Source organism: Lolium perenne, chromosome 2 (genome assembly GCF_019359855.2).
Source record: "Lolium perenne isolate Kyuss_39 chromosome 2, Kyuss_2.0, whole genome shotgun sequence".
Lineage (NCBI taxonomy): Eukaryota > Viridiplantae > Streptophyta > Magnoliopsida > Poales > Poaceae > Lolium > Lolium perenne.
Genome location: NC_067245.2, coordinates 275,854,081 through 275,881,053, shown reverse-complemented (window position 1 = coordinate 275,881,053; position 26,973 = coordinate 275,854,081). Strand labels below are relative to the sequence as shown.

The 26,973-nt window shown below is 47.4% G+C and overlaps 2 protein-coding genes across 2 annotated transcripts; both read left to right on the top strand.

Annotated features, from left to right (window-relative positions):
- The first annotated feature begins 1,904 nt into the window (after positions 1-1,904).
- Positions 1,905-3,031, top strand: LOC127336454 (brassinosteroid-responsive RING protein 1-like). The gene has a single exon (XM_051363262.1). It carries the CDS (start codon positions 1,970-1,972, stop codon positions 2,609-2,611), a length of 642 nt encoding a protein of 213 aa, XP_051219222.1. The 5' UTR covers positions 1,905-1,969; the 3' UTR covers positions 2,612-3,031.
- A 15,682-nt stretch (positions 3,032-18,713) lies between these two features.
- On the top strand, positions 18,714-19,376 carry LOC139835811 (uncharacterized). The gene has a single exon (XM_071825684.1). The coding sequence runs from the start codon at positions 18,714-18,716 to the stop codon at positions 19,374-19,376; it is 663 nt and encodes a 220-aa protein (XP_071681785.1).
- The last annotated feature ends 7,597 nt before the right edge of the window (positions 19,377-26,973 follow it).

Sequence of the window (26,973 nt, the reverse complement as noted above, 5' to 3'; positions counted from 1 at the left end):
GTAGTATTTGTTTCTACTATCCTTCACATTCATGCATTGTTTTCCCATTTTTTATAACGATAGTTTTCCTAAAAACATGGCTATAGGTACAACTGGCCCCATGATGAGAGAATAATTCAGTAAACAAGAAAATATCAACCCTAGCAAAGGAAACGGTACGCACGGCCTGGACCCTGGATGCAGCAGCGCTCGTGACTTGCGCGCGAGAGAACAAAGTACTTGACGTCTCGACCCAACTACCTGCGCTCGTTGTCACTTTGTGGCCACGAAAGCAAAAGGTTCCAAGAACCTTCGTGCAGCCATCCATTTCTTTTTACCAGGATAAGCCAACACGACTCGCAACCATTTTCTTCTCTGAAACACGACTCGTAACCCTTTCTTTTCTCTTCTGAAACACGACTGGCAGCCTGCAAGTTGCAAAGGTCCCTCGCTCGTCGTCAGTCAAAAAGAAATAAAGGAGTCCATAATGTATTTAAACTATTATGACCATATTAAGTTTTGAAACCTTTTGGGCGTACTAATTATTGTAAGTGGTACTGGATCACAGCTCCACAAATGGACTGTACACTAATTTGGCAGAGATGGTTAAGGTGTATTATTAGTATTTTCTATATCCCAAAATAATCTGCTCAATTTTTTTCTAGATACAAATGTATTTGTCATCATTAGAGAATAGTCCAGGGTGGCTAACATATTCAGCTGTAGGTTAGGCAATTCCCCATACATGGGTACCCGATTAGTGACAGGCTGCTTAGGATAACTGAACTGGGGTTTCCTTCCTGAGAAGGCGGGTCATAGGATCGATCCATGGCAATGCCACTTTCTTGCCTCGACGGGGAGATTGGAGTTGACGAACTCATGCATGTCCAGCATGCTTATGTTTGCCATGATTCTATATATGCTACACCACATCACTCACAAGGCTATGCACAAACCACGCCCACTGTGAAGGCATGGGAAATAATAGGAAATGTCACATGGTGGATTGGGCCACCCGTGTGCAAGCCTAAAGAGAAACTTAAGCAGCTTATTTTGAGACGGAGGGAATAATAATTTACTCTCTCTCTCATTCAAATTAATTATCACAAAGTTAGGAAAAAAAATGTTGCCTAGATCTTGCAATGTGCCTCGCTTGTGTCCGTCTGAAAGAAAGCATGATGTGGAAAATCTCACATGCCTTCTTTCGGCCTCAATGTATTTTTGACATTATTAATTTCTTAAAAAAAATTAAGCATAATAATTATAGTACAACTCCATGAATGGGCCGGGGCGTACTCTACAATTCCGCGGAGATGGGTAAAGCTGGAGAAAACGTTGCATAAATCTATCTAGGTTCAGTGAACCCGAGATGACTAATGGGCGTACCCACAGGGTGGTGGGAAATTATTTTGTATCATTACTGAATTACGAATTTTGGAAGCTCGTTAGACAGTCATATGGGACTTTTTTTTTTGGCGATGTGCCCACCTTCAATTTATTTTGTGGGGCGGCACTGGTGATGCGGAGGTGTACATAAGTTGAGTTGGTGCGATTAAACGTGCGCGCGGGCATGCAGGTACGGGTGCATGTATGTACCGAGGTGGTGCACGCATTGCCGCTTAGGCAACGTGCAAGTGCAATGCACCGACCGTGGAGGCCACAGCAGTTGCGCAATCCGGAGGCGCGCCGGGCCACCCCGCACCGTCACGCGGGCCGGCGAGTGCCTGGTGAGTGGCACCCCGGCGGCCGACGGCGCGGGACCGGTCCGTCACAAGAAATCCCTGGGCACGCCGGGGGCGGGGTCAGTCCTCCGGTCAGGGTCGCGCACACGACACCGGCGACAGCACACGGCACGCTCCACCCAACCCGACGCACCCCAGCCCCAGGCCCCGGACCCTTATATAAACCGCCCCCCGCCCCGGCTGCCATTCCATTCCTCCGTCCGCGCACCACCACCACCGCATATCATCCATCCATCCTCCTCCCTGCCATGGGCTTCCCCGTCGGCTACTCCGAGCTGCTGCTCCCCAAGCAGCTGCTCCACCTCCTCCTCCTGCTCGGCTACGTCCGCCGCTGCCTCCTCTGGGCCTTCCAAGCCGTCGGCCTCGGCGACCTGCTGGATCTCGCCGACGACGCCCACCACCACCACCTCGCCCTCCACGACCACTCCTACTCCTCTGCGCTGCAGCCGCATCCGCATCCGCCGCAGCAGCACCGGCGCTCCGAGTTCCGGCCCGTGCCGGCCATGGTCATCGAGGAGGTGCTCCCCGTGGTGCGCTTCGACGAGCTGGACTCCTCCGCCTCCGCACCCTCCTGCGCCGTCGTCGACTGCGCCGTGTGCCTGAGCGCCATCGGCGGCCGCGACGAGGTGCGCAGGCTCAGCAACTGCCGCCACGTCTTCCACCGCGCCTGCCTCGACCGCTGGATGGAGCACGACCAGCGCACCTGCCCGCTCTGCCGCGCGCCGCTCATCCCCGACGAGATGGCCGGCGCGCTCTGGGCCTCCGCCGCCGGCATCCCCGACGCATCCGACTTCGACTTCTTCTACCTCCCCAGCGGGCCGTCCATGCCCGCCCCGACGCTGCTGCGCCCGCACGAGCTGCTACTCACCGGCCTCGGCGGCTACCAGTGAACTCATCATCGACCAACAGGCCGTCTGTTCCAACATGGAACAGCAATTGCACATCGCCGGTGACCGTGCCAGAGGCAGCGGGCCGCGTAGAATGCGCAGCTTGGCATGGCTGACTGAATCGGTCGCCGCGTCCGAGGCCGGCCGGCCAAGGAAGAATACGGGTCCTTCGCTCGCCTTCAGGCAGGCAGCCTCCTCCAACAAAATGTGTACATAGCCAGCAAAAGGAGTAAAGTAACCTCGCGCCCGGAAAAAAAGGGCTACTAGGAGATTAGATTCTGATCATGTATAGGTCCGTAGATTCCACCCTCCAAAGTTTGCGCGGAGCTGTGAATCTTTCCGCGGATTAAATTTGTTGATGAGCTAGGCGCTTCCGAGTGAAGAATTCCTTCAGTTTGGAATTTATTGGGACCTTTTCTCATCCGTGTGCAGTGTGCTGCTCAGGTCGCCGGGCTGCTTCGTCTTTCGTCGCAAAATTTAGGTCAATCTACCCGCAGTAACACAAAACTGAGTACTATACTGTAGCCAGTTCCGACCGGAGGAAATTTACTCCAACAGAAGGATTGCACCCCCGCATTCCCCAAAGTAGAGGGGAAAACCTCGTCGCGGTTAGGTCGTGTTGTTGAAAAACCATGTGAATTTCCGGCAAGTGGCAGAGCATTTTTGCTCCAACGGTACAGTACAAAAGCAGGCTTGCATTGGATCCGATCTACGGCTGCTCCTGCCACTGCAGACACTGAAACCCATGCAATAGGTCCAGTCCATCATCCGTCGTGTACGCGAGGGAAATGATTGGTCACATTCCTCTGGTAGGGCGACTAGTCTACGGCTGGACAGGAACAAACAGGAAGGAGAGTTGGCGTGGAAGATACAGAGAAAGAAGGAAGCTCATTCTGAGAGTTCAGGTCTACACACACTCCTCCCTGACGGAAGCTAATTCTGAGAGTTCAATCTACCTATCTTGACCTGCCTGGCGGGGAACGGACGTGCACGAGAGCGAGAACATCTCAACGCCAGCCGATGATGACTGATGAGAGCTCATCAGGTCTACGGTAAGCGGAAAAGTTTCAAGCGTAGAAGCAAGCCTACCGACGCACGTACAGCGACCAGACGTCCAGGTAAAGCGCACCTCCGATGAGATGAGCCCATGCTTAACGCACGGGGCCAATCTGCAGAAAGCCGAGTAGAAAAAACTCATAGTCTGCCTGACTGCCTCGCTCAAAAGGGAAGAGCTTTGGACAGGTGTAGTGCAGATGGACTCTACCTGGAACGCACGCACGGCCGGCGACCGATGATACGCGCGTCGCTCACTCACTCATTCGCGCGCACCGAAAGAGAGCCCGGGTAGTGTTGTATTGGACTGGCAAATGCATTTGCAGTACAGGGAGAATCAAAAGGCACTGTTTTGATTAGGGAGAGCATTATTCATCGCAAGAAAAAAAGAAATTGGGACCCTTTAACACACGGATTATAAAAAGGTATACTATAACAAAGTAAGAGCATCTCCAACCAGATTGGCTTTTCAGAACCTGGGTGCATGTATGAAAACGGAGTAAGAGGATCTCGAGCAATCCTCAACGGGCTATTGAGTTGGAGGCGAAAATGTCGCCAAACCAGCCCTAACCCATGGGGGGCGTGGGGGAGCCGACGACTTCAATAATGTGTATTCAAAATATCTATAAAATACAAATAAAACTAGGAAAAATAGTAAGAGACCTAGGGTTTGAACAAAAGAAGTGATTTTGCATGTTAACTTCCTCTAGCTAACAACACAAACATATGATTGTGTCAATAGTTGGATTGGATTCTATACCATGAAAACAAAAAATTGATAGTTGTATCATATAATTTGAAAAGTTTGACAATTTTTTTGGGTATTCACCCCAGTGACGATGCATTGCACGACGAGGTGGCATTTCAGCGTAGTTTTTGTTTTTTAAGGAAACAACGGGGGGCGATCGCCCACCTGAACTCAATTTTCATTAGTGCGGGGAGCGGGTTAAAGGGGGCGTAAAGACTACAAAATAGGTCTGGGGCGGCATACCGCGCCCAAACAAAGCGAGAGTGGGAGATAGGGGAAGCTGGATACAAGGGGAGTACAGGGCAAGGTGAAGGACATAGTCTAAGAGATAGCCTGGCACCAGGCCAGCAGAGCGCTCGTGTCGACCCTAGAGGGGGCGCGAAAGACCCATAGGCGGAGATGGTCTACTAACATGGCTAGAATGCGCGGAGTAGACATGAAATCTGCTTCAAACACCATTCAGTTGCGGGATTTCCAGACAGTCCACAAGAGGGCCAGGATGACCGTGTTGCGCGCTTCCGGGTGCATGAGAGGTAAGTCTTCGGAGAGAGCATCGAGGAGGGTCGGAACGTCAGCGTCCACATGGGGGCGACCTAAGGGGGAGACGACATTCCAAAGGAGGCGAAGGCGGGGGCAGCCGACAAACAAATGTGAGGTGTCCTCCAGTTGATTCAGGCAGAATGGACAGTCTGGGGAGGGCACACATCCGATGCGGTGTAGCAGCCCCTGCGTGTGGAGGCGAGTATCCAAAATAACACCCGCACCTTGAGGGGCGCAAAGCAGACCCAGTTGATGTCTTGCCCGGGGACGATACAACCCGAGGAGTGGAGGAACCGGTTGTCGAGGGTACTCCTCGCCAATGCCCTCCGATAGGGGCTTAGGGTTGACGGAATCCTGTAGGCTAACACGAGACATCGGTTCACAGACAAGCGGGGAGAGCAATTTACCCAGGTTCGGGGCCCTCGATGAGGTAAAACCCTTACGTCCTGCCTGTCTGTTCTTTGATTATGAAAATAATGGGTTACAATGGGGTGCCGAATAGATCGGCTGAGATCTAGGCGAGATTGCTGTTGCTAGGGTTACCTAGCTCTAAGCTTTTCCTGGCTAAGATTGCTAAAGTTGCTCGTGTCCTTCGGCAGCCCCTCTCCTGGCCTTTATATAGGAGGCCAGGTCTCAAGAGGTCTAACCGAATACGACTAGATTTACAGTAGTTTAGATCCAATCTTTCCTTGTTTGGTTGCTTCCTTGTCTTGCCCGTCAAGGGATCTTCTGGCGCGCCGACCTAGTGGCCCATCTAGCCTTCGGGTGTCTTCATGGGCCTCCAGTTGGTCAATACAGGATAGGGTAACATTGGTTACTCGAAGGGTAATGCCCACGTCAGTAGCCCCCGAGTGTCTAGCCGAAGATAATTCGGGTAGAGACTAATGCATGTCCTCTCATGATATTCTTCTCCTTCATTATCCTTATTCATCTTGATTATGCTTCATCTTTCTTTTGTCGGGTGCGCGTCAGCGCTCCCGATGGGAGTAGCCCCCGAGTCTAGGTACGGATGTTTGCAATCCGTGCGTAGACTCAAGTTGTACTACTCGAATGCTTTCCTCTGCCGAATTTTTCGCTAGGCTTCATAGGTCATCCGATATATTTTCTTCACGCAAAGGATAATGAGCAACGTGCCCAACTTTTGTTGGTTAACTGCCGATGGCAAAACAACGTTACTCTACACAGAATCAAGTCCCCGGGCATGATCCTGGAGTGCAAAAAAAACTTTACTAGATGTACATCATGTGCTCCCGATGGGAGTGTCTGGGTGTAATCGTTTGAGTGCAGACTCAGTCCTTCTTCCTTCGACTGCTCATTCCGTCGAGTCTTCTTTTTATCGGATGCGCGTCAGCGCTCCCGATGGGAGTAGCCCCCGAGTCCAGGTTCGGATGCTTGCAATCCGTGCGTGGACTCAAAGCCTCCATCCGATGACTTTTAATATTTCCTTCGAATGCTTCCAAGTTATGACGTCATCGCTGATGTGTTACTGCTGCAGGCTAATCTGTCAGGTCCATCATGACGAGCTAGCCCTAGCCCTGTTCAATCTTAGGGCTTGACCACTGTACGCGTAACGACCGAGGTGGCTTCTCGATTTTTGCGCAATCGTGGGCGTAGTGGGCCGTCAGTTCCTTCCCTTCCTCAAGTGCCACGTGCTTACTTGTCCCTTAACTTCTCCTTAAAATTTCCAAAGGCAAAAAATTCTCAATCTTCTCCACGATTCCCGCAGCATCTCCTCGTTCTCTCTCTTCTCCCTTTTTTCGCCATTGCCGCGCCGCCGCCACAGTTTCAATCTTCCTCAGATCTCGCGATGGTGAAGAAGAAGAACACCGCCGCCGCTAGCTCCACCAGCGGAGGTGCTGCTGCCAAGTCCTCCTCTTCTCTTCCGAAGGGGAGCGCCCCGAGCGCCCCTCCCCCAGCTCCGGCGCCGCCAGCGCCGTTGGGCTCGACGGCCAAGCCTGGGGACTGGGTAGCTTCAACCGTCACAAAGCGTGACGAGAAGAGGTCCCGAAGCTTAGGATTGATATCCTCCGACACGGGTGATGTAATCCTTCCAGGTGCGATTTCTCAGCCTGATCCTCCCGCGGGATTTTTTGTGATGTTCTTATCTTTTCTTCATCGAGGCCTTTCACTACCTTCTCATGGATTCCTCCTCCATCTCTTGCGGACGTATGAGATCCAACTATGGCAACTCACCCCCAACTCAATCCTCCATGTTGTCGTGTTTATCACCCTTTGCGAGGCATTCTTGGGTATTGAACCTCATTTCGGACTGTGGAAAAAGATCTTCTATGTGAAGAGATACAGCAGTAGTAATGGATACTTTGTCACTGGAGGGGTAGGTTTCGTCGCCCGTTCAGAAGTTAATTACTTCAATTTCCCAATGAGAGAGTCTGTGCAAGGATGGAGGCTGAAATGGTTTTACGTCAAAGATTCCTCGTCACCCGAATGTCGACTCCCCTGCTATGCCGACGTTTCTGAAGCCAAGCCTAAGGACTCTTGGAAGAACATCCTCTCAGCCGATGAAAGGGCTTCAGCCGAAGAATTGTTCGCCAAATTCCTTCGAATCAAAGAGGCTGATGGCCAAACTATGATTGGTACAGAGGTGGCAGCAGTTTTCTTGAGGCGTCGAATCCCGCCAGTCATGGCCAGAGTTCACCCGATGTGGTTGTACTCAGGTCCAAAGGATGAAACCAGGATTAATGCTGCCGATCTATCAGAAAAGGAGTTGCTTGATGAAGTTCGTCGTCTTACTTCCTTCAACCAGGAAGATTCGATCCCGCTAATCTCTTCTTATGCTCCCCTTGACGTTGATCATCCACCACCAGGGGTATTTTCCTTTCTTCACATCTTTATTATAGCTTCTTGTTCAGCCAACATGATTACCTTTATTCTTACTTTTTCACTTTTCTTTGCCAGATCCCCATGGCTTCTGAAAATACACGTGATTCGCCGGATGACACTTCCGAGGGGAGAGGCTCCTCAATCCCCATAGATTTTCACACCACCGATGAAACAGGTCTAGAGGATGAATATAACAGTCCGATGAACCTTGAAGTTGCCCACGCTGATCTTCGCCCCTCAGCCGATAACACTTGTATCGCAAATGGATCAGTACGTAACGTCGACACTGATCATGATACTTTTGTTGATGCAGCTGCTGATGGGGCCAGAGCTTCTCCCGTGAAGAGATCAACCGGCGGCTTTGCCGATGAAGATGATCTCTTCGATATGTAAGTAGTTCTTCTCTGAAAGTTATACTGTGCCTTTTTTACCTTTCATACTCCTGTTATAATCATAGTCGACTGTTTTCTTTTACAGTGATGAGGGCTTCATAGAACCTCCTCCTAAAAAGGCCAAGTCCGATGCCGTTTCGCCGGTCGTGGTGGCTTCCAAAGCTTCGGCTCCTAAGGCTGCCCCCGTGGCTCAAGCATCGACTGCGTCTTCCCTTTCCAAAGGGAAAGATATTTCTCCAACTGCTGCTCCTGCGGATCCTTTTTCTGTAAGTTCTCTTCTGATCTTAGTACAGATGTCTTGGAGCGTGCCTTGTTTAATTGTTTTTCTTTCTCTCTTAAGGACCTGCGCGGCGTTATCTCTTCTCTGGAGGTTTTCGCCTCCCGATTCACTTCTCTAGAGGCTGACAAAGTTCGGCTGCAAGAGGAAGTCGAATCTTCTTCCTCAAAACTGGATGGCGCAGTCAAGATAGCTGTCGCGGCTCGCCAAGAGATTGATTCTCCAAAGGATGAGCTGGCCAGACTGAAAGGGAAACTGAAGGAGGAAGAAGCATCCAGGCTGGTGACTGAGGTTCGAGCAGCCGAAAAGGATGAAGTCCTTCGCCGATCTTCTTTGGCCTTGCTTGGTAATTTCTAACGTACTTCTGTCGAGTGACATGCTTATGGATTTAAACTTTTTGTCAATGACTGAATTTTCTCCTTCCTTTTTATTACAGAGGCAGCAAACATTCCTGTCGATGCCCTGAAAAGAGTTCCAAATAACTCCCCAGCGAATGCTGTGTCAACGATTCTCGCTTCTCACCAGCCTACACAAGAGCTTCTTGTGAAGGGGAAGGGTGCTCTGGCGCGGATGCACTCGATGATCTTTCCCAAGATCAAGCAAGAGAAGACCCTGGGACAGCTGATCGATACCTTCGCGGTTGATACCAAAGAGGTCATCGAGGTATTCAAGCGTACATCGCGCACTTTTGGTGCTGTCCTTGCCTTCCAACTTATGATGGGTTACGGCTTTAAGGGTGACATCGAAGAAATGACTAAGGGGCTTCCAAAAGAGCAAGACGGGCAGCCTGTTGATTTGAGCACCTTTAAGGCTTCTGCTCTTACTTGCGCCTGTCAGCTTCTTGAGCTGGTTTCATCGAGGAAATCGTCGACTGGCCCTAGTTCATCGACTCAAACCCAGCTCCCTTGATTCTTGTAACAAACTTGTGCCTTGAGTTGATGCAAAACATTGTTCCGCCGCACAACTCATGCTTTGTAATAAACTCCGTGCTAGCATTGTTGTTAGTACACTTTTGCTTATGATATCACTTTCTTGCACTTCTCCCGATGGGAGTTATTTTGGATGTTTGGTTGTACCATATCCATTACTTCTTTATAACCAGTATTTTTTGCAGGTCTTCCCAGTACCCTCGTTTGCAGATGACTCGTCGGGTGCTCTTCCTGAAAGCGATCGGATCCAGCGCATGAAAGACCGGATCACGCAGATGGAAAAGGACTTACGCAGCACTTATGCTTTAGCTGCCATCATCAACAAAAAGAGCGAGATTGCAGCCGACGTGGAGCGGTATACTCTTGGCGAACTGCATAAGGCTACCGAAAGTCTAAACTGTAAGTTTCCTGATCCCTTTGCCTCTTTGCTAGCAACTTCTTGTCTGAGTCTTGACTAACTGTTTTGGCAGTCATAGCGCTGAACCATGCGGAAGAGAACAAACGGATACACGAGCGGGTGCATGCTTTGACTCAGCTGTCCTCATCCGAAGAAATTTTCTGGCGGGAACACTCGAAGGCCTCGGCTATCGTCAAATTTCAAGATCGAGTACACCAGGTCCACCAGTTCTTCGACAAGTGCTACAAGGCTATGAGGGTAGTTTGGAAAACAATGTTTTCTCTGAATGCAGTTCCTCCTACCCTCTTGACTTTGATGTCCGAATTTGGGAGCGCCAAGAAGGTTCGGGAGCTGGTAAGATCTCAAGTCTTTGCAGGGGCCAAGTGCACGCTTGCCCTTGTGCTTGCTTGTTATCCTTCGGCTTGCTTGTTGTCTATCGCCAATGCAACTGGCGATCTTGAAGAGTTGTACCCGAAGGTTTTGGCATCTGCCCATATAATTGTCGACAGGCTTGAGGAGATGTCAAAGGTACCTGAGGAAAAGGAAACTCCGCAAGGGTGATGTAAAGGTGTAAAATTACTTTTGTAAATTGTTTTGGCTAGTTCTTCCGAGTGTTCGGATTTTTGAGCCGCAACTTGTTTGTCTTGGTTGATACATGAATATGTACTTTTACCATGCCGTTAGCAAATACTGAAAGGGGCGAAGCTTGATTGCCCGCTGGATGTATGCGTACTAGTTGGTTAGCAAATCATTATGAGTGATCAGCTCGTGTTGCAGGTTTTGCTAAACCTGTTGTATGCGCAACTTTGCTTTCAACCGTTTATAATTTCGACAGTCATTCCCGAATTTTTCGGGTGTAATGATCCTGCCGATGAACCCGTTGTTCTCTGATATTTTCATAAGTGAAATATCAAGCGTGGGTTGTGTGTAAATTTTCCAAACTCTTGCTTTGTACGGCACTCGTAGAGGCATCTGAAGCAGAGGAGCGGATTGATGTCCTTATTCTTCTTTGCAGTGCCCGTAAAGGAGTTTGTCTTGAGCGCTATCTTCTGCCGCACGTTAAATTATGCCGCTTCTTGGCGGCAGCACGGTCATAGATGCTTTAGATTACTGCAATACTTTAACAAGAATTGGAACTTAAGTACTTATTGATAGGGTAAATATGAAACTGGAGGGCGAAAACAAGAGGCCCTGTGTAAAGTAAAAGGGGAAAAATTTAAGAACTAGGGAAGTGTTTTATCAAGAAAGGGGTTCTTCTCTTCTTCAGAAGGATCTTCCGATTTCTTCGTCATGCTGGGGGTCGCGACAGTGCTGTTGATTTCGCCAGACGCTTGAGCAGCAATTGTTAGTATCTTGCCGCCTCCTGCATCTTCTGCCGAAACTTTTTCTGCCGATGCTATTGCTGCTGGGCCTTCGGGAGTTGGCTTCTTCTTAATTTCCCTGTCGAGTTTTTCCCCCTTGACTTCTTTTATCGTCAACTTGGGCGGGTGGTCGACAGTATCTCGCCGTGGCCCAAATTTAGCAGCAATCCTTTGAAAGTCACGGTCACAATTGTCCGAGCGTGAAAAGCTCCCATAGACTGTGATGTTTGTTCCATTGTTCCCTGGCATCTTCAGCTTGAGGTATGCGTAGTGCGGCACGGCCATGAACTTGGCGCAAGCTGGTCTCCCGAGTATGGCGTGGTACTGCGATTCCCAGTTCACGACTTCAAACTCGATCTTCTCCTTCCTGAAGTTGTCGGGTTTACCGAAAACGACATTCAAGTAAGCTTTGCCAAGGGAATGCGCAGGTGAAGTAGGGAGTATCCCATGGAAACGAGTATCTGAGTCCTCCAGCATTCTCATGGTGATCCCCATACTTTGAATTGTGTCAAGGAATATCAAGTTGAGTCCACTTCCTCCATCTATGAAGACTTTGCTCATCTTGAATCCTCCTATCTGTGCTTCGACCACTAGGGCGGCGTGCCCTGGCTTCGGTATGGTCATCGGGTGATCCATTCGACTGAACGTGATTTCCTGAGACGACCATTCGACATATTCGGGAATGTTCGCCATGACGCTTTCTGCCAGGTTGATCTCTCGGGTGAGCTTCTTCATCTCTCTCCTTGAAACACCTGTCCTGTGAATCATGTTCATTTGCCCACGTGGCGGTGGAAACGCCTCGTTGGGTTGATGAGGCTGAGCTTGCTGGACTTGATGCTGTGGTGGGGGTGGCGGTGGTGGTGGCGGTAGCTGTTTCTGGCCTGCCTGCTGGATGAGCTCGTGCATATCGAGGAACTGCCGACAATCCCTGAGCAGGTGGCTAGATTTTACTTTTCCATCCTTGGAATCGGTATAAGAATGCAGGTAGCAAGGGGCGTTGATCTGTTCAGCGTAAGGTAATTTGGGAGTTCTCTGAGGTCGCGGTTTATAGTTGCCACGGTTCCCAGAGTCGTTCCGATTGCCGTCCTGCCGATCGTCTCGCCTGTTGTCATACCGATCATCCTGTCGATCAGAATAACCTGCGGCCACCAGGTTGTTGTCATCATAACTGCGGTTCTTTCTTCTCTTACTCCGGTCCCTTCGACCACCCGAATCATTCTTCGGCTGGTCATCCTCTTAAATCGTCGGCTGTATTTGTCGTGGTTTTCGGACATTGTCTTCACCATCGGCCCAGCTGTTGGCGATTTCCATTAGCTTGGTTATGGTCTTCGGCTTTTTGCGTCCAAGCTCTTCTATATAGCTTTCACGTCGGATGCCATCGCTAAAAGCGTCAATTGCCCTGTCCACAGATACGTCTTCCGCAGCATTTAGGAGTTTGGTGAACCTCCCGATGTACGCGCGCATCGACTCCTTCTGCTTCTGTTGGCAGTGTCGCAACTCCTCGATCCCGACGGGCCTCTTGTAGGTTGCTTGAAAGTTAGCAACAAAAGCTTCTACTAATTCATCCCATGACTTGATGGAACCCTTCGGCAGTCCTCTGAGCCAGGCTCGTGCTGAGTCCTTTAGGTAAAGGCTGAGACATTGCATTGCTGCTATCGATTCCCTTTTTGCAGAAATTCGCTGCAGATAGTCCTCTATCCAGGATCTTGGCTCCTGCTGCCCATCGTATTTGGCAGCGTCGGTAGGTGTAGGTTTGAACTTTTTGGGTGGCATTGCCTCCCGAATTTTGTAGCTCAGACAGTCGGCTCCTCTAAGTTCGCCGTCGTTCTCCTGGGTCTCGTCCGAAGAATCGCTGTCAAGTTCTTCTCTCATGGCGCGTCGTCGCCTTGCTTTGTCAATCCTGCTCTGTGTGATTTCGTCCCGAGCGTCTCTTGCGCGATGTTTTGATCCGCTGGCCTGCAGGGTCTTCTCTTTCGGCGGAACTAGATTATGTCCTAGTATCGCAAGACTCTCCAAAGCACCGCGGTGGGCCTGAGCCATGGATCCTTCAGGACGCTGGTTAATGAGGTACGCTGCAAGGTTGGCCGTTGCTCCTGCGACGGTTTTTGGCTGTGGCATGCCTGCGGTGTCCGTGGTCATAAAGGACTTGGTCAAGTTTGATGTTATCTCCCTTGCATCATCTTCCGAGAGCCTGGACATCCTCGATCGATGTTTGCCTCCTCCGTGGGTACTTCGGGAGGCGCTCCCCTCCGAGGCCCTTCGTCGCTCATTTGGACCGATCTGCGCATGAGATAGTCGTTTCTCGAGGGTGGCTTGCTCCTTAGACGGGCGCTCCCGATTTTTCTCCAATATGGAGCGGTAGGCGTTGAGCGTACCAAGCGTGGTTCCCACGAAAGCGGTGTGTTGTTGAGCACGGCTGCCTTGGCTGCTGCCCACTCTTCTTACGTGATGGTGTGGTCGCTGTTGTCATTGCGGCGCTATCTCCGAAACTAGCCCGCCTTTCTTTGGGAACGGGGGGTGCGTTCCCCATCTCCCCTGTTAGCGATGTAGACTTGGAGGGGCGCCACTCTTCGGGTGTCTCCTCGGACGACGCTACCAATGCTGTCCTCTCCCGACGAATAATAGGCGTTGCAGATGAATGGCGTGTCGCTTGACCCTAGCCCATGCCTGGTGTCGCAGTTTATGCAGTAGTACGAGGTCATCTCCGAGGGCATGGGGTCATCAGATCCAACTGACATGGAAGATGCCAAGCGAGGAGTCGATGGCGCGGACGGACTCGACGGGTTTTCTTGGCCATCCGAAAGGTCGGGTGTCAATGACGCACTTGGGCTTGTTGATCTGGGGATAGGAGATTCCAGTAGCCGGAGAATTCCTTCTGAGTTGACGTTGTAGTGGACGCTCCCGAACGCCATGTCCATGTTGCCTTGCAGACCAGAGAAGGTGGATCGAGACGATTCGCTGTGCGGGGTAAATTCGTAGGAGCCAAAACGGATCGGGCTTCCCAGATGAGACGATGATGGTGCTGATGAAGCTGCTGATGACATGACGGGTTCAGCCGATGTCCGATCTTGTGCCGACAGGGTTCCCACAGACGGCGCCAATTGTCGAGGGTACTCCTCGCCAATGCCCTCCGATAGGGGCTTAGGGTTGACGGAATCCTGTAGGCTAACACGAGACATCGGTTCACAGACAAGCGGGGAGAGCAATTTACCCAGGTTCGGGGCCCTCGATGAGGTAAAACCCTTACGTCCTGCCTGTCTGTTCTTTGATTATGAAAATAATGGGTTACAATGGGGTGCCGAATAGATCGGCTGAGATCTAGGCGAGATTGCTGTTGCTAGGGTTACCTAGCTCTAAGCTTTTCCTGGCTAAGATTGCTAAAGTTGCTCGTGTCCTTCGGCAGCCCCTCTCCTGGCCTTTATATAGGAGGCCAGGTCTCAAGAGGTCTAACCGAATACGACTAGATTCTGATGGTTTAGATCCAATCTTTCCTTGTTTGTTTGCTTCCTTGTCTTGCCCGTCAAGGGATCTTCTGGCGCGCCGACCTAGTGGCCCATCTAGCCTTCGGGTGTCTTCATGGGCCTCCAGTTGGTCAATACAGGATAGGGTAACATCGGTTACTCGAAGGGTAATGCCCACGTCACCGGTAGACGCTTCCAGTGGAGAAGTCGGTCAAAGGGCTGAGCGAGACTGAGCGAATGTCCGACGACGAGGTGAGGGAGATCCAGGAGAGGCAAGCATGGATGAACTCCATCTCGCCGGCGGCTGCTGCGGAAACTCGGTGAACAAGTGGAACCTCAACCGCACCACTCCTGGGGGCATCGGCAACAGTGGCGAGGGGGCGGAGGCAGTGGGAGAAGGCCGCGGTAAGGGCTGCCGATAGGGGGCCCAGCGGAGTCCAAGCATCGTGCCAGAGCGAGGTGGAGCGCCCGTCACGGGGTTCAGCTCTCGTAATGAAGCGGTATAGTGGAATGAGCGATTGGAAGCACTTCCAAGCGGGGGTGGCCACGTGCGGGCGGGCACCGAGGTAACTGCGCTTCACCCACCTGGTCCACGGGGAGTCCCGTCCGGTGAACAAACCATGCAGCGCCTTTAGCAGGAGACATTTGTTCTGGAGACCAAGATCAATGACACCCAACCCACCTTCGGACCGCAGACGGCAAACATAGTCCCAAGCCACTTGGTAGTCACCACCAGAGCATTTATCTTTTGCCTTCCAGAACATCGCTCGTCGAGGTCTATCCATTTTCAGGATGGACCAAAAGTTGTTAATGAAGATTGTCTTAGTTGGCACCCCATACAAGGCAAAAGGAGCAATCGCCGTACGTGTATAGCAAACTATTGGATATGCTACGTTGTTTTGGTCTTGCTTAGTTTCGCACTTTCAGCCCTTCTATGTTGTGCATTACGAATGTTCCTATTAACGAGGTCAACAACTAGTCGCCCAACCTTTTTCATTCATGGTGCTACAGAGCTGAGTAACTTTGCTTGGAAACAACAAAAGGCCTCAACTATCTGGTACCGGTTCAAAGAAAAATACTGTCAGATTTAGGAAACCGTTGGTGATATGTTATGATCCGCTTTGTGTGTTGGCCCTTACGACATACTCTATCCATTGTTCTCTCTATGTCAGGTGGGGCATGCTTGCACGTTAATTCGTTTTGACAAATGCCTCATGGTTCGCTTTGCTGCAACATAGTGCATGATCTTATACGACGCAAAAACAAGCCGTATGCGGGAACGGCTGGAGATGCTCTATTGTTTTGTTGCTTAGGTTTGCTCTATTGTTTTGTTGCTTAGGTTCGCACTTTCAGTCCTCCTCTGTTATCCATTATGAGTGTTCGTGTTAACGAGGTCAGATGTCGGTCGCCCAACTTTTTTCATTCATGCTGCTACAGAGACGAGTAGTTTTGCTTGGAAACAACACAAGGCAACAACTAGACAAGATGCGACTGTGCTAGGCAGCTCCGGTCGAGGGACAGCGAAGTGGTGGCTAACGACGGTGTATGGGCCGCAGACCCATGAGGACAAGTTGAGCTTCTTGCGCGAGCTGACGGAGAGGAGAAGCCTATGCCCGGGACCATGGCTGCTCCTGGGCGACTTTAACATGATCCTATATGCGGAGGAGAAAAATAATGATCGCCTAGATAGATTCATGATGACAAACTTTCGGCACTTTGTCCAAGAGCATGAGATCAAGGATCTCTACCTTCATGGTCGGAGGTTTACTTGGAGTAATGAGAGGGAGGTGCCCACGCTTACCCGTATTGACAGGGCCTTCGTGTCGGTGGACTGGGACCTGATGCACCCAGATGCTATCCTGCAGGCCCTTTCCTCTTCGGTTTCTGATCACGCTCCGATCCACCTGTCTCTAAGCGCGGCTTTCAAGCCAAAGAGGAGATTCAAGTTCGAAGCCTTCTGGCTAAATCTTGAGGGGTTTGATGAGGCCCTGAGAGAGGCTTGGGTCTGCGACCCCAGAATTACAGACCCCTTTAGACGCCTTGATGCCCTCTTTCGCAACGCGGCGGAATTTTTCCAAGCATGGGGGGAGAAAAGAGTGGGAAACATCAAACTCAAAATTGCGATGGCGAATATATTGATCCTCAGGTTTGATGTAGCACAAGAGTCTAGAGCGCTTTCAATTGAGGAGGCATGGTTAAGGAAAACGCTAAAGCACGTGGTGTTGGGGTTGGCATCCCTTGAGCGTACCATTGCGAGACAAAGATCGAGAATCCGATGGCTGAAAGAGGGAGACGCAAATACGAAGCTCTTCCATGCCGTTGCAAATGGGAGGAGGACGAAAAACTATATCGCAGCGGTGAGAGTGGGCGATGAAACTGCGACCACACAGGAGAGAAAGAATAAGATGTTTACTGAGGAGTTTGAGAGGCTGATGGGGAGCATTCAAACTAGAGCTCACTCCATAGACCGGGAAGCTCTTGACATTCCGGTTGCGGACCTCGCTGAGTTAGATAACATGTTCACCGAGGAGGAAGTCTGGAACACTATTCGTGAGATGCCGAGCGATCGTGCACCGGGGCCGGATGGCTACACCGGCGCGTTTTACCAGAGAGCATGGCCGATCATTAAACATGACATCCTGGCTGGGATTATGAAATTAGGAGTGGGAGATGGCAGGGGATTTGCCAGGCTTAACAGAGCATTGATCACGCTCATCCCCAAGAAGCCGGAGGCCATTGAGACTAAGGACTTTAGACCCATAAGTCTAGTCCATAGCTTTGCGAAGCTGTTCTCCAAAGTCATTGCGAACCGTCTCCGATCGAGGCTTGGGGAGCTTGTGAGTATGAATCAATCAGCTTTCATCAAACATCGGAGTTTGCATGACAACTTTGTGCTAGTGAGACAAGTGGCCAGGAAGATTAACATGAGGAGACAGACGGGGGTCCTCCTAAAGCTAGACCTAGCGAGAGCTTTTGACTCCATATCTTGGAGTTTTTTGTTCGAGGTGCTGAGGAGAATGGGGTTTGGCGAGCGGTTCCTGAAATGGATCGCCCTGTTGTTACACACGGCGAACACGAGAGTCATGGTGAACGGAGTGCCCGGAGACAGAGTCTACCACGGACGAGGCCTGAGGCAGGGGGACCCTACTTCACCCATGCTGTTCGTGGTGGCTATGGAGTCTTTGTCTGCCATGATAACGAAGGCGTCTGGTATTGGACTTTTCGGAAACCTGGCGACTATCTCGCCCTTACAGAGGATATCGATCTATGCGGATGATGTGGTGATTTTCCTGAAGCCTGAGCGCGCTGAGTTATGGGCAGTGAAACAGATCCTAAGCATTTTTGGCGAAGCGTCGGGCTTGAAAGTCAACTTTAAGAAGACGTCGGCCACCCTGGTCCGTGGTTCGCAGGAGGATGAGGAGAGGACAACCAGTATTTTGGGTTGTGAGCTTGCACAGTTCCCAATCAGATATTTGGGACTTCAGTTAGCACTCAGACCGCTGACGAAAGCGGAGTGGCAACCAATGCTGGACCAAGTGACCAAATGCGTGCCTTCGTGGCAGAGAGGGCTCATCCGGAGAGAGGGGAGGTTGGTGCTGGTTAATTCTGTGGTGGCAGCAAGGGCGGTGCACCAAATGGTTGTTGCGGAGGCCCCTGTATGGCTGCTGGAGGAGATTAACAAATGGATGAGAGCGTTTTTCTGGGCCGGCAAGGAGGAGGTCCAAGGGGGCCAATGCCTGGTGGCGTGGAAGACCATATGTAAACCAAAAATATTTGGTGGCCTGGGTGTGAAGGACCTCAGGCTGCAAGGCCTGGCGCTTCGAGTGAGATGGTTCTAGCTACGACGCACAGACAGGACAAGGCCTTGGCAGGGCTTACCAGGGCTAAGGGACCCAGAGGCGGAGGAGGTGTTCCAGAGCCTCGCACACTTCTGCGTGGGAGATGGACTATCAACATATTTCTGGAAGGATAGATGGATCGATGGATTCACTGCGGTGGATCTGGCACCGGGAGTGGTGGCGAGGGTCCCAACTAGGAGGAAGAATGAGAGGCTAGTAGGAGAGGCCTTGCCAGAGGATGGATGGATAGACGACATAACGGGAGAGATGACGGAGGAGCTCTGGAGGGAATGTTTGACCCTCTGGGAGGCAGTTGAGTCGGTGCAGAGGGAGGCTAGAAGCCCGGACCACATATCCTGGAAGGGGGTGGAATCCGGAAGGTACACGGCGAAACATACCTACGGCATGCTCTGTCAGGGGAGTATGAGATGGAGCATGCATGGACCAGTGTGGGGCTCCTTCTCTCCCATGAAATGCAAGATGTTTGCATGGCTGGCCCTGAGGTACCGACTATGGACGTCTGATAGAAGGGCGAGGCATGGGCTCCAGGAGCATCCAGACGCTTGCTTCACATGTCTACATGAGGAGGACAATGTGGACCATATCCTAACCCTTTGTCCTTATGCGAGACAGGTGTGGTGCAGGGTACTTCATAGTGCGAGTCTGCAGCTGGCGGATCCAGGGTACACAGGCAATCTGCAGAGATGGTGGACGGAGGCCCGCAAGCGTGTGAGGAGGAGCGACAGGAAACGATTCGACTCCATGGTGATCTGCACGGCTTGGACGCTCTGGAAGCAACGCAACGCGAGGGCTTTCGGCGACACGAGGAGGCAGAAGAATGTGGAGCTAATGCTGCAGGAGATCAGAGACGAGTTCCAGCTTTGGGAGGGAGCTAAGAGAGGTAGGAGGGTAGATGTCGCGAGAGAGTAGGCTTAGGCGGAGTTAGGGCGTGTGTGGGTTCTCGGGCATGATGTTTGCATCTGGTCGCCGAGTTTTGTAAATGTTGTTGCTCTCTTCTATAAAGATAAGGCACGCTTTACACGTGCTCTCGAAAAAAAAAAAACAGTGGTCATTAAAACTGATCCGTGCGCTGGGTGGTGGAACCAGAAAAGAACGGGGGTGTCCTAGTCCCTGATTTCGTGGGAATAATGACACATCAAACATCAGGTCCACCTGCCCATGAATAATCGTACACGGGACGCTGCGGTGTTGGGCCAGCCTCGCTTTCGACGTGCCGCAGAACGGCTGGCCAGCGGCCATCTCGCCCTGCATCTTGTACAGAAAATAAACACCAAAGCGACAGGTGCCGTACGATTTTGTTCTCAGCCGAGGCCATCTCATACCCAGTGACTCTTCCATTTAAAAAATATATAAGCATATTTATAAGTTTTAAAAAATTCTGAAAACAAATATGAACACAGTCAATGATATAAATTATAGACATGCCAAATTCCAATGATTCTTTGTGTCGTGGACGACACAAAAATGACAAAAACGCTGAGATTACAAAATATGCATACCCAGGTCAACACTTTTATCCTTTTCACATAGCCCAGCATACAAAGTATTTGAAATTGTATTTTTTTTTAACTTGTAGCTGTGATTTAAGATTTAAAAGAAAAACAGCTCGATCAAAATCCGACATTTTGGGTCAACTTTATCCTAGTTTTGGGTCCTGTGAGCCAAAGAAGACAACGTATCGGTTTACATCAAAGTTTTCACTTTTCAAGTCCTTGAGCGGCTTTGAATATTTGATGAAAGGGCAGATTTAACACCGGAATGCTGCCCTCCAGATTTTTTACTCTACTCGATTTTGATGTAACGGGAAGCAGCAGTGTGACAATGACCTCATGTTATTCCGGGGATAGAACGCAAGCTTCGGCTCATGACATGACTACATGAGAGGATCAAATTCCTGAAAGCAATCATTCTAGGCCCGTCAGGGAACCAGCCGCTCCCCGCAGGCCCATGTTTCTTCCTAGAGCCTCTCGCCCTCTCAACTCTCAAGCGATCGATCCATCGTTGTCGTCCTCCACCACCCAACGACGTACCTCTCGTCCTTCTTCAGCAAGCGAAAGCTATGCGAGCGAATCGATCGGCGTCCAGTCCTTGCTGAGCTACGGGTACAGGGGATAAGAATGAATCGAGCACCCCACCGGCCACCGCTGTCGCCGCCCGCCGAGCTCGACAGGCGTCGACGCCACCCCGGCTGTCGGCGTCAGCTTTAGAGAGCCTGGCCGATACGCCAGATCCGCGGTGCCACCAACGTGTTGCCCCGCTCGCGCACAACGGTGTCGAGTGTCGTGTGTGTTTAGAGTAAAAGTAATGAGAGATGAACTGTTAATTTCATTGATGATTGAGGGGTATATATACCCAGCGAACAGGTGCCAACAAAGACGGTTTACAAGGTTGTGTCCCTTCGGAGGGACGTGGCTGTTGGACAAAAAGTAACTGCCTAGTTAGCTTAAGACCTAAGCTAATCTATTTCTAACACTCCCCCTTGGACAACGCCGTTTCTTGAAAATCTGTTGTATAATCTTCAAGATCTTCTTGTATAGTCTTGAAGTCTTCTTGCGTATCCATGAGGATGCCCTTGTAAACATTGTTGTTCTTTGTAAACTCTATCATCTTTAGAATCTCTCCCCCAAAAAGCCATTGGGAAAAATATGAGGAGAGTCGTATGTGATATGTTGTTAAAACTCCTTTAAACCATGTTGGGAAAATAAGGAGAAAATAATACAACATATAAAAATTATTGTCTCTTGAGAACTCATATGAGCAAAACCTTGATAAGGAAAAATCTCATTAGTGAGTTTAGAGATCAATAAATATGCCTTATATACTTCCTTTAAAAGCCCCAGTGGGGGAAATAGGAGGTACGACATATAAATATTGCAAAGAGTGCAATATGATGTGCCACCGAAAACTCCTTTAAAACTCAATGGGGAAAAAAACAAGGAGAAAGCAATGTGGCATATCTAGACACTTGTATTTATATTGTCTCATTAAAAACCTTTTATGAGAAACCATTAGGAAAACTCATTAAGGGAAAAAGAGTACAATATATATGATCTAATGATCATCACCGGGTTATAATTTGGGAGTTTTACTCCCCCTGAACTTTGCAAATCAAAAAGTTGTCTCACACCGATCCATGAACTTAAATTCATGAGTATGAGAATCTGTAAAACACTGTGAATAAACCTATTAGATTTTCACATTATATGTTTGCAAAGTGTTTATCTTCCTAGTTTGAAAAATATTAATTTAACCCTTATGCATTTGAGCAATACAAGTGGTATTATCTGATAGATAATGGTGGGTGATTATGTTGAATCTTAACCACATGATCTTGAATGTGGTCAGTCGAGCCTATTTTGTTCTCTTAGTTAGAAGACTCTTTCATTGAATTCAGTCTATGATATGGCATTTTCGGGATCGCTAATTATAGCCAATGTAGATTACACGATGGTCAAATCTTGATATTCCTAAGGGAATTAATCAAGATCATTTGAGCCTTAAATATATCGGAGGATATTACATACACCAATATTTTAGTTGGGGCTTGCACTTTAAAGAAGTTGACAACAAAATATTCACATTCATGATGTAGTTTGTATTGAGATATGGAACAAGAGGTTCAATATCACTTCATCACTACTACAATGTATGAATGAATTTGTATCCCTGTTAGGGATAGTGTGACCATATGTATCTTTGATTTGATTTATCCATATTTAATTTTTCCAAAACTTTATGGACATGTAAAGACTGATAGATATGTATTCCGAAGGAATATAATCAAGTTATAAACTTGGTTCAATCCAAATCTCCATCTTGATATGATTGAAAGGACCTTTCATGTATATTATAAATTTTGATGATAAAAGCATTGATATATACAAAGGTCATGTAGAATTCAATTAGGGATTTTGGTTATGACTACATATAAGCAATCATCATTGTACGAGTAATCCTTTATAAGAAGGAGCTCTTATAGTCAATTGTACCACATAATTTGTGTTTGACTATTTTAAGTCATAGAGTGACTTTTGTATTATTACACATATGCTGCGATTTAATTTTGGATTTGGATTTATAAGCCTTAAGGACTTTAATATAGATATCCAAATTGAGTGACCCATATGATTATGTAATCACTACATCCATCAGCTAGATGGATAGTTTATTTATAATTACCAATAATATTAGTATCGAAATATAATTCCACTTATACCAATAGGGTATGTTACATCATATATAATTGATGTCGGGTCTCTGCGTGAACCCTTGCGCTACAAGCCTCACTTTATCACCACCTCATTGTTTTTTTTTGTTATTAACAAAAAAGTCATTTGTCTTCCAGAGGGAAGGTGCTTATGAGGAATAGGTATTACAATGGTAAATACCTCCCTTGTTGAGTGAGTGCTATTCTTATTCAATTGCATCCTTCTAGTTGAACCAATATATGAGTGCATTAGGCACTGTGCCATGGACTTTGGTTCAGGGCCCTAAAGGTTTTAGCAATTTTTAAGAATAAATATATTTGTCGACAAAATGTAGTCTTTGTTGTATGACTATGTTGAATCAATAATATTTGTGGAAATGTGATTAAATATTTGAACTCCTCATGATTTCCCATAACAATGGAGTCAAGGTGTTTCGATGTCCCAACACTTAAAATTATGTGCACATTTGTGCTGGGTTTGGATGATGAGCATCCACTATGTGTTATTCAACTTGAGGTTGAACTACATTTACTTGTTGAGAATATAATTTTCTCTGTTCCGCGGAAGCATGTGAGAATTTATATCTCATGTGGCCAATTTTCTCCCCCTTTTGCTCTCGTTTTGGAGGAAATTGGTTACATTAGGTACCTTCACTCTTTTGGCACATTGGTTGCATGCATAATATGATTTTGTGACATTTTTGTCACGAGTAAATGTATGTGGCAGATTTGCAATGTGTTGCAAATTTATGACTGAATCGTTCAGATTTTCAAGTACGTGAATATAAGGACTGAAAGTCTATGACATTTATTATTTATTTATCGGCATTCTTTGTGGTACTAATCTCCCCCTAATGCCGAAAAATATTCTTATTGCAAATGCAATCAGCGTACGGGCTATCAATAACTCCCTTGTTAGGGTTTAAGGTATTTGACGGATATTGGAAAATTATACCTTAGTTATTTATCACATAGATCCAAAATTGATGTGAGGGCCCATGATGTACGTTGGGGTGGTGATATCGGTATATAACCGAATTATCGCAGATGGGAAATAATTGTTTTATTTCCACGTACTTACTGCAAGGGGAAGCAGTATGATAAGCAGCTGTTGTGATCTTGATTAGATCTACGGTGTGTAAGACCGCATGTGTCCAACAATATGTTGGTGTATCAATTTTTGTTGGAGTGGTCATTTAATTAGTTTAATTCTTTTGACAAAGAATTTTGTTACACTATTCTGGGTATGTACTCTTAGGTACTTAGTAAAATCATAAATGCTCATGAAGACGATAATTAAATTGGTCAAACCAATATATTATGATAATTTTCTCTTAATTTGAGAAAATAATTTAGTAATATCATGAGTTTGTGGAGATTAGAGACCCACATAAGACCATCAACTAGATGTATCTATGAATACCATGAAATACTTATATCACCCAGATAGTTATTGAATAGTCCACAAGTATGTTCTTGAATAAGTTCAAGAAATTTGAGTGGAGTGTGAGAGACATAGAAAAAAAATTCTCATGGCACATTAGGTGCTCATAAAATCTGATGATTTGAGAATTTTGCAACTTGTAAATTGTGACCAACAAAATTTCACTAAGTTTTTGCATTATCCCTATAATGGGTGAATAAGATGATTATAACAAATCTTAAATTCATCAAGATTCGATTTTTGTTTGTTTGTACGCAACAAAGTTTAGTATGAATTTAGTTCATACATAAAAATATCATGTATGAGAAAGATGATATTAATGGACAACATACCACATTTAGTAGTATGATTATAGGCTAAATGATATATTGGGATAGTCATGAGACAAAATGAAGTCCCAAACGTGTATTGGGAATGTATTCCATAAGAAAATCCATATTGTGAAGGAGTGCATCTCCTAACGGAGTGGACTTATGTTTCTGATGAAGATTATAAGTACAATCCACATCCAGGTTATTTTCTGGTTTTTATCAAGAGATGTTTCAAATTATCCCTTCGCACTCATATTACTTAATGAATCTGAAGTATAATTCAACCAAATGCTAGGGAACATTTGTATGTACAATGATTTATACAATAACCTATTTGGTAAACTTGATAGTTATCTTATCCCTTTTACTATGTCTACTATGATTTTGTTTGTCATTTTGCCTCCACTTTACATTAATTTCTCATGGTTCTTTTTGTGACCATTAAGATTCTTAGTATTTTGAGTACTAATATGAATTTCAGGTATTGGTATATCACTCGTAGTGTGTATCACATGACTCTTCATATGAAGATATGATATATTATTATCCTGAAATAAATATGATAATTTATTGAATTATCATAAAAAATGTAAAGTGCTTTCGAGGTTTTGAATCACATCTTCATATCAAAAGTGTGATCAACAAATATCAACCTGGAGTTGATTCTATAGACACTAGAAAGAAAGAAAAACTACAATGTACTAGAAGTACTCAAAAGTGTTTGAGAAACTATTAACATTGTGTTTATGCATCATATATCTCATTGATGGATATTTACGGAGAAATCGATATTTACTCCATTTCTCTCATGTAATTTGAGTTTCATGATTTCCACAAATGAAAATGCTAGCCATGGCTTGCATGAGATGATAATGCAACTCATTTTCTGTGATAGTAAATTGAGATTCATGAAAATGCTCTATCTAGGCCAATGATCAAGTTGATTTTTTTTAATTAGCATAGGGTAAACCTCAATGTTGATACATTAAATGATACTATTATCAATGATTTGGATTTCATTCCCAAAGTGATGGGTGATGTTACATTTATTAGTGCCAAAACAATGATATGTATTTCTGACATTGGTTGTTCATGGTGAATATAATTATCGCCGCATGATCAAGAACCTCGTGATGTAGGCTCCACAATTTTTGTTATACCAATGTAACAGAAGCATGTAGTGATCATGCCGGAATTTAATTTTACTTTGATAGCAAAATTTTCTTTGGTAAACAACAAGTATGCTCTAGAGGAACAACTTGAATGTTAAGCTAATGATTTTATGCCATATATGTGTGTGCGTTGATTTCAAATAGTAAGTTAACACAATAAAGATAACCTCCAATTTGTGGAGTATATTTCTCAGTAGTAGAACACATTAGTATGCACCTCATCCTACTATCTTATGTATACTTTAACATTAATACATTTAGAAGAACACTTTGGAGATTTTTTTTTTATTTATCAAATTGATAAATAAGTACATCTCTCGGTAATGGAAAATCTGCAATTTCCGCAGTCGATACCATTACCTTGTGATTTTTTCAAAGATAGTCTCATACTCTATTGGCAATTTTATCTCATATTTCAATGAGAATTTTGCAAAATAATTTTATTTAAATTGCAAAATAAATTTGTTATACCAAAATTGCGTGGTATAGAGGATGTTGTAGAGGGAAACATATTGAGTGTGCCTCAAATTCCTCTTGAATAAGATCTGGAATATAAGCAAAATATTCTCTTGGTATAGTGTTACCGCGTTAGTACATGGAAGTGTAAAAATATTTAATGACCTGAGGATCTTATATTTACCCAGATTGTTAAACAAAGTAATACACAAATCTGAAGATTAGTATGCATAATATTTTCAGCCTTAGGGTCTATAACAGTGAAAAGCACAGACAATTACGTACTTTCTTACTGAGTAGTATTGTCAAGCTAGAGTGCCAAAACTGTAAAATGACTGAAGGGATAAGGTTCCACAGTTCCAGATAGAGATTCTGGTTCACTCTTGTTGGTTTTCAGAACTAGATTTCGTTCCCCAACTTCATCGCCAACTCCCAACGAGATGATCCAGGCCGCGTCCGTGCGCCCGACGCCGAGGGGTTTGCGCTGCGAGTCAGCGATGGGCTGCCTCCGCCACCGCCTTAGGAGAAGTTGGCGTGGGGAGGCCGCGCCGCAGGAGCAGCGTGGTTGGGCACCGCCATGCCTCGCGCCGAGGCCGAAGGCCACGGCTGCGCCGTGGGCGCTGTCGCCACCACGCTAGATGGCTGTGCCGTTGGTAGCCGCGGCGTAAGCTTCGCCGCCGGTTGCCGCTGCCAGCAGTCGCGTCCCGAGGAACATGAGCAGCGGCGGTGAGGGTAACGGCGGCTGTGCGCGGGCGCTGCTACGTCGTTGATACGGCTGCTGCCGTGGGTTTCGTCGGTCGTTGGACGCCGCCTCCGCTGCGCCTAGGCGGATATACGCCCCAGGGAGCCGGGCCGAGGGCCACCGGACATCTCGGGAGAACTAGCGCCGGGGCCGCCGTCGCCACTACGCTATTGG

Excerpts from the sequence above, each read along its gene's own strand:
- LOC127336454 (XM_051363262.1), top strand. The coding sequence starts at position 1,970 with ATGGGCTTCCCCGTCGGCTACTCCGAGCTGCTGCTCCCCAAGCAGCTG.
- LOC139835811 (XM_071825684.1), top strand. The coding sequence starts at position 18,714 with ATGACGGAGGAGCTCTGGAGGGAATGTTTGACCCTCTGGGAGGCAGTT.